This window comes from Papaver somniferum, chromosome 11 (genome assembly GCF_003573695.1).
Source record: "Papaver somniferum cultivar HN1 chromosome 11, ASM357369v1, whole genome shotgun sequence".
Lineage (NCBI taxonomy): Eukaryota > Viridiplantae > Streptophyta > Magnoliopsida > Ranunculales > Papaveraceae > Papaver > Papaver somniferum.
Genome location: NC_039368.1, coordinates 1,970,042 through 1,983,806, shown reverse-complemented (window position 1 = coordinate 1,983,806; position 13,765 = coordinate 1,970,042). Strand labels below are relative to the sequence as shown.

General features: G+C 36.7%; 4 protein-coding genes across 4 annotated transcripts; 1 reads left to right on the top strand and 3 right to left on the bottom strand.

Annotated features, from left to right (window-relative positions):
• Window positions 1–1,144: 1,144 nt before the first annotated feature.
• LOC113323483 lies at window positions 1,145–3,190 on the bottom strand. Its single transcript, XM_026571801.1, has 2 exons — window positions 1,853–3,190; window positions 1,145–1,669 (listed from the first exon to the last, which is right to left on the bottom strand). The coding sequence occupies exon 1, from the start codon at window positions 3,158–3,160 to the stop codon at window positions 1,883–1,885; it is 1,278 nt and encodes a 425-aa protein (XP_026427586.1). The 5' UTR covers window positions 3,161–3,190; the 3' UTR covers window positions 1,145–1,669; window positions 1,853–1,882.
• Window positions 3,191–5,224: 2,034 nt separating this feature from the next.
• Window positions 5,225–6,232, bottom strand: LOC113322346. Its single transcript, XM_026570420.1, has one exon. The coding sequence runs from the start codon at window positions 6,230–6,232 to the stop codon at window positions 5,225–5,227; it is 1,008 nt and encodes a 335-aa protein (XP_026426205.1).
• Window positions 6,233–6,580: 348 nt separating this feature from the next.
• On the top strand, window positions 6,581–10,363 carry LOC113323484 (26S proteasome regulatory subunit 7 homolog A-like). The gene is made up of 9 exons (XM_026571802.1): window positions 6,581–6,670; window positions 6,773–6,854; window positions 8,532–8,623; window positions 8,743–8,818; window positions 8,963–9,026; window positions 9,131–9,275; window positions 9,401–9,801; window positions 9,880–10,055; window positions 10,206–10,363. The coding sequence occupies exons 1-9, from the start codon at window positions 6,581–6,583 to the stop codon at window positions 10,361–10,363; spliced, it is 1,284 nt and encodes a 427-aa protein (XP_026427587.1).
• A 1,235-nt stretch (window positions 10,364–11,598) lies between these two features.
• Window positions 11,599–12,201, bottom strand: LOC113322345. Its single transcript, XM_026570419.1, has one exon. It carries the CDS (start codon window positions 12,199–12,201, stop codon window positions 11,599–11,601), a length of 603 nt encoding a protein of 200 aa, XP_026426204.1.
• Window positions 12,202–13,765: the final 1,564 nt, after the last annotated feature.

Here is a 13,765-nt window from a genome sequence, read left to right as displayed (position 1 = left end):
CACTTAGAAAGTAATGGCCACCATTCAAGGAACCATGACTTGCAGTTGCTAGGGCCGGAGGCATGTGCCTGGGGTCACAATGCTAATTGGTCCTTCAAGGACGAAAATCTCTACAGGGCTGGATAGTTCGATGATGTGCAAAGGTGTGAAGTCGAGTGTACAGGATCCTGTTGTTCATGCAAAGGTGTGAAGTCGAGTGTACAGGATCCTGTTGTTCACCAATCCGATGAGATAATAGAGTGGTTGATCGGAAAATCATGAATTTGAACTTCCTGGCGAGTGCTGGAATGAGGAACTCTCTTCAAATTCCCATGTCCTTGAAGAACTGATTCTGGAATACCGCAAATTTCGTATAAGAAATTTCTGGATTTAAATCTCAAACTCTTGAAAAGATCAACTGGGTATCGCCTGGAAAATGACTTACAAGACTGTGTTTCAAAATTGATGCACCTCAGAGCTTGTCACTTTCTACTACTCGGGTTATGTAGCAAAAGAATTTGTGTACTGTGGAAAATAAAAACCAGAAAAGTCTCCACAAAGTACTAGATGACTGCTACGAAATAGATCATGCATATGAATACATAATGTACACTTACAGCATCAAAAAAGATCACGACCAAGAAGGCCGTGAGTGCACCAGGATGCACCGCTTAGAAAGCAAAGTGATAACAATGAATCGAAGTAAATTTCCCACTTGCTATAAAGATTAGATATGGGAGGAGTAATCATCATGCTGTCAATTCAAAGCCCGGAATTCATGTTCTTCCACCACTTTTCAATCTATAAAGAAAACAACACTTGGAAAACACAAAACTGAGACATTTACATCCCAGCATAAGCTTTTACGAGTATAGAGAATAAACGGAAATGCAAAAGCACCATAACAAACAAAATGAGATGGACCTTTTTCTTCTTCATCTAGAGCCTAACCTAGAGGGAGAAAATTTAAAAGAGAGCGAGCAACTTGATATACAGGGAGGAAAGAGAAATAAGTACATAAAGTTGGGAAACGCATCATGCATGACTAACCTAAATCCCCCAAAAGAGATGCATCACGCAAAAACAAACAAACAAACAAACAAACAGGAAAGCTCTATGTAGTCTTTAACAAAGGAAAGATTGGGATGATAGTTAAAGGAAGAGATTAACGAGAACCATAAAATAACTACATTTTCTTTAAAATCAAGCAATATATTCAGTGGCATATAGTATGGTACAATTGATCACAGAAACATTATTTTGGAGTAAAAAAATCCATGCATGCATCTGGAATATATTCATGTACGAATTCATACAATACCAAGAAGGTTGAACGTGCACCAGGACATGTTTTTATATCCGAGACTTACATTGGTCTATTAGCAGCAATGAGAACTATATAGATGCTGCACCCGACTGACTGCCAATAGCTAGTCGCGGTATGAAAGCTTATTGAGCAAAGGCCATTCAGTAGTCGGCAGACAATAGAGCAGAACTGTAGACTGTTACTGAAAGAAATATCATAATGGAGCATACCACAACTCTTAGTGAAGCTTTCATTTATCTCATTTTCTATTTTACCATGTTGCCACACATTACACAGAACCAATATATGCACCCTATCTCTCTGTCAAGGCATACACTGCCCGGAGTATACACCGTCAGGTTTCGCAATTGAAATTCATGAATCCTACACACCAGTTAACATTGCAATAATGAAGATTCAAACAACTACACCATGACATGTATTCATCACGCTGTTCATGCATACATAAGAGGTGACAACAGTTTTTACTTTGGAAACAACGAAACATGTATAAACCAAAAGGTACTATGTACGACTTAAATATGTGAATTCAGATTATCTACGCACCGTTATTGCGCATTCGTTTCATAAAATCCTTCAGTTCTGAAGCAGCTGTTGGTAATTCAGCTGACCTTGGAATATCTTCATTACTCCAGGAACTTCTTCCTCATACTTTTTCACAAATTTCTCCACAAAAGACTCATCTACCATGGTTGTAAGTGTACTCAGGGAAATGTGTTTTTTAATCAAACCCCTTGAGACTAAAATCTTGATAATAGAACACCTTGGAATAATCCTCCACTTCAAGCTACAATCAAGAATTAATGGACACTCAGCAACATTTGATGGATCATAACCCATTTCGTTCACAAGGAAATTCATAACCTCCATAATCTTTTTTTCAGAGACCGTCATACATTGAGGATGTTTCTTAAACGCTGTTTGAATGTGATCCTCAGACCAACCCCATCTCTTGTAAACATCTTTTTTTTCTCTCCAATTGGCTTCGGACATTGATGCAAGTCCTTGTATAGCTACGAGAAACCTAGTATTTAAGGGATGAAAACCCATTTCTTTAGTCTTTTCAACAATCTTTCTAAATTTAGCGACATCTCCACTAAACACTGTAGGTTGCCTGATTAGACAGATAGAAATATGAGGTTCAGGGACACCTTGATTTCTCAAAAGCTCTAGGTTGACCATCAATCTTTTAACATGGTTTGAACTGAGAATCCTACAATTACGTTTAATCATTTTAATGACGTTTTGGTCAGAATGAAGAATGCTCTTAAGGATATCGAAAGAAGGGATTATTTCATTATTAAAACCCCGTGCCAAGATCAAAGGTTCCTTAGATATGAAGTTGGTAAGATCAAATCCATAAAGTCCTTTGGATTTAAAAAAATCTAATTTTGGTTTTAGGGTTTTATGAGGATTAGATGAGAGGATGGATGGGTATCTAGGGATTAATTTAGAGATGTGGGATTCAGTAAATCCGTAAGTCTTAAGTAGGGATACCACTGAATTGGGTTTAGAAGTGGTTTTGAAATTGAGTTTCTTAGAAGCAGTAATAGCTTCAGATTCAGATAACCCACATGAATCAATCAGATAAGAAACCACAAATGAAGAATCAGAATCAGAACCAGAACCAGAACCGGCAGAAGTAACATTGATACTTCCATTACTAGTAGTAGTAGAGAAGGAATAAGAGACTGAAGTAACCCTAGATTTTGAAATTACAAAAACATTTCGATTTTGAAATGTAAAGGGAAAATACTTAGCTGCTAATGATGATGAAGAAGAAGATTCTCCATTGATGATGGCAGTCGCCCTTTTCAGATTTCTCCCTGATTTACACAGAAAATATCGAAACATTGCACCCCAAAACCACCAGAAGAAGAAGGAAGATTGGTTTGGATAGCAGGGGAAAAAATGGAATTAAAAAGCCTGGCGTTTTTAGGGGCCACCCGAAACGATTTAGGGGCCATCAATTTATACCCAGTCAAAGACTCTAGTTAAGGGGTACCCTATATGATATTGAAGTTACATAAATGCCCTTCTGGTAAAACTGTATAAAAACCAAATCAAAAACAATTCTACTCATTTCAACTCTTCTTCTTCCAGTTTCCTATTGTCTTCCGATTGTGGAAGAAAAAAAAAATTTCCACTCCAAAGTCAAATGGCCCCAATTAGGTAAGAATCTATCATTTTTGGGTTTTATTTCGCTTTAATTCGACGAATCGAGAAAAAAAAATTCTAGGGTTTTCGGTTATTTATCCAGATTCGGGCGATATTCATGCTCCTTTACTTCCGAATGTAGTCGTGTTCTTCATTTCTCAAGAACATCGACAGTATTCGGGAGAACGATTTGATGGTTATCTGCCGAATATTGGTGGCCATATCTTCCTGGATACAAACTGCTAATAATCGGTAGTTTAATGAATTTTTTGGCTACCGAGTATATTTAAGTAGACACACAGTATTCGGAAGAACACTCACTACCGAATGTATATATTGAAAAAATCTCAAAATTTCTGATATAGGAAAAATCCCATTTTGGGGCCAGTTTTATTCGGAAGACAATATAATGTTTTATACCTTCGATTATTTCAATTTCAAAATTTGAAAAGTATAAGTTTTTCCCAAATTCTGATTTTTGGGCCATCGTACATTCGGGACTTTACAAAACAATTATCCTCCGAATATAGCAAGTTCAAAACAAACCACGCCATGGCTCTAGGTGGTTCCAAGGGACAATATCGAATGTTAGACAGCCCATATTCGGACGTTTTGGTAACTAATTATACTTCCGATTATTTCAATTTCAAAATTTAAAAAGTGTAATTTTTTCCCAAATTCTGATTTTTGGGCCATCGTACATTCGGGACTTTACAAAATAATTATCCTCCGAATATTGCAAGTTCAAAACAAACCACGCCATGGCTCTAGGTGGTTCCAAGGGCCAATATAGAATGTTAGACAACCCATATTCGGAAGTTTGGGTAACTAATTATACTTCCGATTATTTCAATTTCAAAATTTGAAAAGTATAATTTTTTCCCAAATTCTGATTTTTGGGCCATCGTACATTCGGGACTTTACAAAAAAATTATCCTCCGAATATTGCAACTTCAAAACAAACCACGCCATGGCTCTAGGTGGTTCCAAGGGCCAATATAGAATGTTAGACAACCATATTCGGAAGTTTGGGTAACTAATTATACTTCCGATTATTTCAATTTCAAAATTTGAAAAGTATAAGTTTTTCCCAAATTCTGATTTTTGGGCCATCGTACATTCGGGACTTTACAAAAAAATTATCCTCCGAATAATATAGTCGTGTTTAGAAATACCAACTTAATCGGTAGATAAGAATTTAAGTTTGCCACCGAATGTCTTATTCGGAGGGAATACGTGTATCGTTAACAACCGATTGTAGTGCACCAATGATACGAAACCTCAACGACCATATTTTCAGAAACCTCTACGGCCATATTTTCAAAAATTAGATCCGTTGGAATTCTAATCTATATAAGGAGGGTAACCCCTCTCAGTTATTATTGAGTAAAAAATCTGAATAAAAAACCTTTTCAATGACAAGTCCATCATCAATCGACAACATACTTCGAAGATGCAAGCGAACAACTACATCGATTGCAGCAATGGAAGAAGAAATACAAAAAAGGAACAAACAAACCAAAAAAATTAAACCATCGTTAGTGGCAACGGAGGAGGAGGAAGAGGAAATCAAGGCTAAGAAGCGAGGTCAAGAACAATTCCATCATAGAGAAAGATTAAAACAAGTTGAGGAAGACAAAACATTTGACAAGACAAAAGTTGTATTTTCAGTTGTAAATTTAGAAGTACCAACATGAGTTATGTGCAAACCTGAGCCATTGCCAACTCTCATTTGATATGTCCCCTGATATACTTAATGAATTATAACCCATTTCGTTCACAAGGAAATTCATAACCGCCATGATCTTTTTTTTCAGAGACCGTCATACAATAAGGAAATTTCCTAAATGCTGTTTGAATGTGATCCTCAGACCAACCCCATCTCTTGTAAACATTCTCTTTTTTTCTCCAATTGACTTCACTCAATGATGTGAATGTTTGTATAGCTCTGAGAAATGTGCCTTGTAAATGATCAAAACCCATATCTTTAACCTTCTCTACAATCTCTTTAAAACCATCCACATCTCCAGTAAATGCTCTTGGTCGGTAGATTAAATACTTAGATATGTTAGATTCAGATACACCTTCATTTCTCAGAAGCTCTAGGTTGACCATCAACCTTTTAACATGGGTTTGACTGAGAATCCAATAATTTCGTCTTATCATTTTAATGACATTTTGGTCAGAATGAACAATGCTCTTAAGGATATCAAAGGAAGGTATAATTCCTTTATCAAAGCTCTGCATGAGGATCTTTGGGTCATCTGACATAAAGTTGGCAAGATCAATACCACAAAGCCCTTTGGATTTGAAAAAATCTAATTTAGGTTTAAGAGTTTTATCTGGTTTATGTGAGAGGATGGATGGGTAGTTAGATATCATTTTAGAAATGTGGGTTTCAGTAAATCCGTAAGTTCTAAGTACAGTTAAGACTGAATCGGGTTTAGTTGTGGTTTTGAAATTGAGTTTTTCAGAAGCAGTAATTGCTTCATTTTCAGACAATCCACATGAATTAATCAGATAGGAAACAACAAATGAGGAAGAAGAAGTAGTAGTAAGATTACCATCACTAGCTGCATCAGTAGAGAACGAAGAGAAAATGGAAGTAACCCTAGATTTTGAAATTACAAAAACATTTAGATCTTGTATTCTGAATAGAAAATACTTAGGTGTTGCTGGTGTTAATGATGAAGAGTAAGATACTCCATTGATGATGGCAGCCGTTCTCTTCGGATTAACTCCCAATTTACACCACAAAGATCGATACATTTTGCCTTTCGCCGGAAAACGAAAAAGAAGAAGAAGAAAGAGTCTGCGGGACTGAGATTTAGAGGGGAGGTGTAAAAACCTAAAATTGAGCGGGTCGGGTGTGGTTACGGGTACATTTAAGCGGGTCGTGCTAATAAGACAGGTGCGGGTGGGCTAATGCATCCCGCCTAACTTTTGGTAGTTTCTCAAATCCGAATCGATCTCCTCAACTTATCCCCAAGCCAGGTCCGACTGATAAAGGGATATAGAAAAATCGTTACATGTATATAAACAAACCAGACCGCAGATACCTAAAATAAAATCCACTTACTCCGAAAAACAACTGTGTTGCAGAAAAGGAAAATAACCATGGCTGACGACGATCATGATATGGTTGACGACAACAAGAAAAACCCTCCTCCATTAGACGAAGATGATATATCGATCATCAAAACTTATGTATGCATCATCATCATCTCTACTCCATTCTCTCTATATTTTTATTTCGAATAATCTGTCGTAATATTGTTTTTTTTTTTCGGGTTTTTAATGATTGTTTAGGGTTTGGGACCGTATTCTTCGATCATATCTGCAACTGAGAAAGAATTGAAGGAGTTGTCTAAGAATATTGACAAGTCACGTGGTATGGAATTTGTGGCATAAAAAACCCAAGGGGATTTTAATAAAGTGCCACACTTCCAATTTCCTTTTTAAGAAAGTGTCACCGTTTGTTTTTTTTTCAGATTTTATTAAATGCCACACTCTTGACCTTTTCCATCCCGTTTTTTTGAGATAACAGTTAACTGCTGTTAGTGCCTACATGGAAGTAAATCATCCCTAGTAAAAGACATTTAAGCCCCCAAATGAACTAACTAGGACTGATTCAAATCGATCTAATAGTGTGACTCATTGCCGAGTTTGGCTGCGAGTAAGTTTGTAAGTGCCCGGTACATAATCATTTGCACGTCTTGCAGCTCATACATCAGCATCAGTGCCTACTTCAAACTCAGCAACATCAAGACCCAATTCCTGCAATTCTTACATTCACACAAGCCATTCTGTCGATTGCCGAGTGAAGCTGGTGGTTCAAGCAATTCTAAAAACATCTACATGTGTTCTGCTGGTGGCATATATATCTTCAATCTCAATTCCCATCAGCAACAAATTATTATCTTTCATTGATTTTAAATCTAAAATTCAGAAACCCTTTGAACAACCACAAACCCTAAATTCGTCACCAATATCAGCAGTAAACAAACATCAACAAATTCCTTCTCTCTTTCGTATCCAGTATCAATTCGGCTGAAAACCCATCTTCCCTGTTCATCCGAATGCAATCTCAACCCTACCAAATCAGTAAGTTCTGGTTCATTTCTCATCTATCCATCGATATGACCCCATGGCAGCAACATGAGTTCATCTTCTTTGTTCTTGACAAATGAAACCCAAAATCGTCTCGACTCGCAACCACTGTTCGATTTCCAAGCGTCCCTTGTTCTTCACTGCAATACCAAATTCATACAAAACTGATTCATTCATTCAATCCTTTCTTCAATCTAACACGACTCCAATTATTCAGTTCAGACTCAAATCACCAACCCTTGTTGGCTTCAATTCCTAGCCACTGCCAAGTCAAATCCAACAACAACATTCTAATTAGAAACCTTAATTAACTGAAGTACAAAATTTAACATATGAAACTGAAAAAAATGAAAATCAAGTTAAACTCTATTCTTAAAACAACCTCAATTGTACGAATTAAACCTAATTTTGACGAACCATGACTTTCTTCCCCAATTTCAGAAAGTATTAAATCGTTTTTAACAAGAATCAATTGATTGCCAAAATAACTGAAAACAGATGATTAGTGGTGGTGGTGGTGGTAGTGATACACGGGAAGAAGAAGCAGTAATTGTAGATACACTGATTAGATCGAAGAATAAGAGAATTAAAAGAAAGTCGAACATCTTCTATGTTTGTTTGGTGTCGATTCAGTTGGAGGAGAAGAAAGAAGATAAACTATTAGAGAAGATTACGAGGACATTTAAGTAATTGCATCGTGAAATTTTGACCAGGTCAGTCGTAAATGATCAATCATGTGGGCCTTGACGGAATTCATAATGGCTGTGGCACTTTATAAATTTTGAAAAAAAACGGTGGCAGTTTCTTAAACCGGAAAACCAAAGTGTGGCATTTTGTTAAAATTCCCAAAACCCAATGAGTTTCTTGATTATGTCTAGTGCCGGCCTAGCTAGGGCTATTCTTAATAGAAGAGAATTAATATCCTGTTGTTGTTTTTGGGTTTTGCATTGGGAAACAGGTATTAAGGAGTCTGATACTGGTTTGGCTCCACCAAGCCAGTGGGATCTTAAAGCTGATGAAGCAATGTTACATGGAGAAAAACCACTTTTGGTATGCCTGATTTTTAACCGTTAACTAGGGTTTATATGCTTTTGTTTCTTGTGCCCGTTTCTTCGTCTCCTCAGTCTCTAAATAAACTCCTCATCACTACTTTGTCTTTAATCATATAGGTTGCAAGGTGCACAAAGATTATCAACCCGAATACTGAAGATGCGCAATACATGATTAATTTAAAGCAAGTTTCAAAGATATTGCTGTATTTCTTATATATATATATATATATATATATATATATATATATATATATATATATATATATGTGATGAATAGTTATGTATTCACTCTAGGGATCAACTTAAGTAACTTGGTACTCAAAAACTGTTGTTCTGCAGTATGTTGTTGGGCTGGATGAGAAATGCTCTCCAACTGATATTGAAGAAGGAATGCGCATTGGGTAAGTATTTCATCTTGTCTCTATGTGTACGAGGAAGCTATAACTGTGTATATATTCTTTTGGAGATTCAACTGTTGTTTTATTTCTCTTTCCTATTATTTCAGGGTTGACCGAGTTAAATATCAGATTAATATTCCATTACCACCAAGGATTGATCCAACTGTTACAATGATGACCGTAGAAGAAAAACCAGATGTTACTTACAATGATGTTGGTGGATGTAAAGACCAAATTGAAAGGATGCGAGAGGTGCCTTTTAACTTCTTTCAGTGTCTCTTTGAAACTATTATGTCTGTTCATAGAAAATCAATGTACTTGATGAGAAGTTCTTGGGCATTAGATTGTGCTCACTCTGTCTGTGGTTTCTTCTTTAGGTTGTTGAGCTACCAATGCTTCACCCGGAGAAATTTGTGAAGCTTGGGATTGATCCTCCAAAGGGTATCCTCTGCTATGGTCCACCTGGTACTGGAAAAACACTACTTGCTAGAGCTGTGGCAAACCGAACTGATGCATGCTTCATTCGTGTTATTGGAAGTGAGCTTGTTCAGAAATACATTGGTGAGGGAGCTCGTATGGTTCGGGAGATATTTCAGTGGGCCCGTACAAAGAAGGCTTGTATCTTGTTTTTTGACGAAGTAGACGCCATTGGGGGTGCGCGTTTTGATGATGGTGCTGGAGGAGATAACGAAGTTCAACGTTCAATGCTTGAACTCATAAACCAGCTTGATGGATTCGATCCACGAGGAAACATTAAAGTACTCATGGCGACTAATAGGTTTGTAAAGTCTTTCCCTGATGATTTTCTAGAGTTTACTAAATAAGCATCATGTCTTCTTAACTTATTGTTTTCCAGGCCTGACACTTTGGACCCTGCTCTATTACGTCCTGGACGATTGGATCGTAAAGTTGAATTTGGTTTACCTGATCTGGAAAGCAGGACCCAGATTTTTAAGATGCACACTAGAAGCATGAATGTTGAAAGAGGTATTAGGTTTGAGCTCCTGGGTCGGCTTACCCCAAATTCCACTGGTAAGAGTTATTTGAATTTCTTTTATTTTGTTTTACTGGTTTGTTTCTTTAAGATGGTTGTGTGTCAGTTTAGGGCAATACTTTTAAACGCAATGCTGTAGATGTCTGTTTGCGGATCACTTATTTTGTTGTTTGGTTTTGCACAACCAGGAGCGGACATAAGGAGTGTATGTACTGAGGCAGGAATGTATGCAATTAGGGCAAGGAGAAAGACCATTACTGAAAAAGATTTCCTAAATGCTGTTGAAAAGGTCATCAAGGGGTACAAGAAGTTTAGTGCCACTGCAAAGTATATGGCCTACAACTAAGGGCGACTTTGATTGTCCTCTCACATTCGCTTCTATCTAATCTGGACCTCTTGAAAGCTGTATTTTTACTGTTCATTTCTTTCTGGAGGTTTTGTAGAACATGGGTATCAGCACTAATCATCTTGTATCAAATTCCAAAGTAGTTCATAATTTTACATCATTCCATTCAAATCCTGTCACACACTTATCTTTTGAATCTAAGCTAGCAATTGAATCACGGCTCGCTCTACTCTAGTGTTTACAAGATGACAATACCAGAGAGCACAAAGCTACTGGTATTCTGTTTTGGTCTTTGTTCCTACTTCCTAGTGCTGTTTTTTCATTGTTCCTACATCAAAATAGACGCAGTATAACCTTATAGACGTTTTAAAAGCTTGCAGAAGCGTTTGCATATTCCTCTAGTAGCTATAAAGTAATTTCACAAACAAACATTACTGGTTTTGGAACACCTGACAGTGCAGGCGTTTCAGGTATGTTGTTGTTTGTGAATTTGAAACCTCTTATTACTAGATACTGTGACTAACAAGACAGCAACAAAACCTGAGTCCATGTCATCTCCTTGGAATCTGGCATCTGCCTGATCCCAAAACAGACTCCATTAGTCTTTAATCTCAAAAGAACAGACTCCATTAGTCTTTAATCTCAAGACTCGAGATATAAGTTATCTCCATATAATCTTAAAATACAATCTCGAAAGGTTTTCTCCCATGACGGAGAACTTATATGACAAGCAACCCACAACATTCTTTGGTATATCTTGATTCATGCCAATGCACCTTGATTGCAGTCCAAAAAGTTTCTCATTATTGACTAACTAATTATGTCTACAGAAGCCTATGTGCAGTCTAAACAGTATAAGTCTCTTAATGAAACAACAAACCACATATTATCGGTTTTTATAACCAGCTTAATTTGTTTCTTTGGATTAACATGATTGCAGTCTAAACAGTATAAGTCTCTTAATGAAACAACAAACCACATATCCTGCCGAAAAAATATATATCCTTCTTTCATAACCAAAAATCAGGCGTCCAATACATATAGATCTATATAAACTTGTAGCCATGATAAAGAGTACAAAAGATAAAGTTACTGCTCCATGAAATATATTTTTCACCTTATACACAAGAGGATGCAAAATTTTCATTTCTGAAATAACAAAACAACCATAGAGGAAAACATTAAAGATACACAAGGTACATACCGCCACTGACGTATTAATCTCAGCAATTCCCTCAGTTCTTTAGCAGCTCTTGGTAATTCAACTGATGTTCGAATACCTTCATTAGTCCAGGAACTTCTTGCTCATATTTTTTCACAAATTTCTCCAAGAAACACTCATCTACCATTGCACAAAGTGTAGTTAGAGATATGTTTTCTTTAATCAAACCCCTTGAGGCTAAAACCTTGATAACAGAACACCTTGGGATAATCCTATCCTGCAAGCTGCAACAAAAAACTACTGGGTTCTCAACAACAATCGATGAATCATAATCCATTTCATTCACAAGGAAATTCATAACCGGCATAATCTTCTTCTCAGAGGCCTTGAAACACTTAGGATCCTTCCTGAATGCTGATTGAATTTGATCCTCAGACCAACCCCCACATCTCTTGAAAACATCCATTTTGTTTCTCCAACCGTCTTCGCCCATTACTGTCAGCATATCAACAGCTTTAAGAAATGTGATTTCTAAATGATTAAAACCCATTTCCTTAACCTTTCCTAGGATCTCCACAAATCTATTGGCCGTAAATACTTTTGGATTTAGGATTAGATACTTGGAAATACTAGTTTCAGGGACACCTTCATTTCTCAAAAGCTCTACATTGACCATCACTCTATTAACTCCGTCCGCACTGATAATCCACGCATCTCATTTAATCATTTGAACGACGTTTTCATCAGACTGAACAATGCTCTTAAGTGCATCAAATGAAGGAATTATTTCGTTATTTAAGGCTCGCGTAAGAATTCCTGGGAAACTTGAGATGAAGTCCGCAAGTTCAATTTCAGAAAGCCCTTTGGACACGAAGAAATCAAATTTTGGTTTAAGGGTTTCATGAGGATTGGAATGGAGGACCGATGGATTCCTATTGATTAATTTAGAAATGTGGGATTCAGTAAATCCGTAGGATTAAGACTGAATCAGGATTAGATGTGGTTTTGAAATTGAGTTTTTTAGAAGCAGGAATCGCTTGATTTTGTGATAATCCACATGAATTAATCAGATAAGAAACCACAAATGAATTCGAAGAAGAAGATGAAGCAACATTACCATCACTAGCAGCAACAGCAGCAGTAGAGAAGGGAGGGTAGACCCTAGGATTCTTAATTAGAACATTTTGATTCAGTGATGTAAAAAGATTATACTTACCTGTTGATGCAAATGATGAAGAAGAAGAAGAAGAAGAAGATGATTCTCCATTGATGATGGCGGTTGTCCTTTTCAGAGTTATTCCCAATTTGTAATACAGAGATCGAAACATTTCGCCTTTCAACAGAAACAATGAAGAAGATCGAGAGTCTGCGAGATTGAGTTTCAGAGGGAAGTATGAAAACCTAAAACCTTGTAAAACCCTAGAATTTACAGCTTCTGAAAATCAATACGCAACCCTGACAGAACAATTAGCAGAATCATCGTCACAGCCCCCTCAGTCTCTTGGTTTAAAAGATCTCTCACTCAAAAAATTGCTAAATTTATGATGATAATTATCAGTATATCAAGAAAATACATAACCTGACAAAGAAAAATGTACAACAGAACTTGTACCCTATGTGTATATAGCTTCTGGTAAGGAGTTTGTTAATGTTGGTGAGAATGTTTCGTGCTGGAGGTTAAATGAACCTCTCCCTTTTCTCTGCTCATTTTCTCTATTACTCTCAATGGCAGTAGATATGATTCCAACTATAGCCATGGACTTGGAGTGAAGGATCTGTACATTGCAGAAGTTGCAAAATTAGCATACCATGTCCGAAGTTGAAGATCTCTAATTGTGTGTCACCATAGCTTCTTGTGGAGATCATCATTGAAAAAAAATTAATAAAACCCACCATTTATTTTTGCTTTTAAATGGTTAAAAACTATGATTCTATGAATTTCGGGTAAAAAAAAGTTTATGAAGGTGTTTACGGATGGGAGTTCTTAGATTCCCAGACGAAAGTACATGTTTCGGCTTGGTTATCCAACCGAAATTAGTTTTCTGATTTTTTGGGCTTTCCAGAATCAGTTACGGCTGGCAAAACCCATCCTTAACTTGTTCTAAAAACAAAAACAAAAAATTAGAAAAGTAATTTCGGATAGGAATTCTTTATTTCTCAACCGTAACTAAAAAATACGGCTTGGAACACCATCATTTCCCAACCGTTTTTGCGTTCTACGGTTGGGTCGACAAATTATT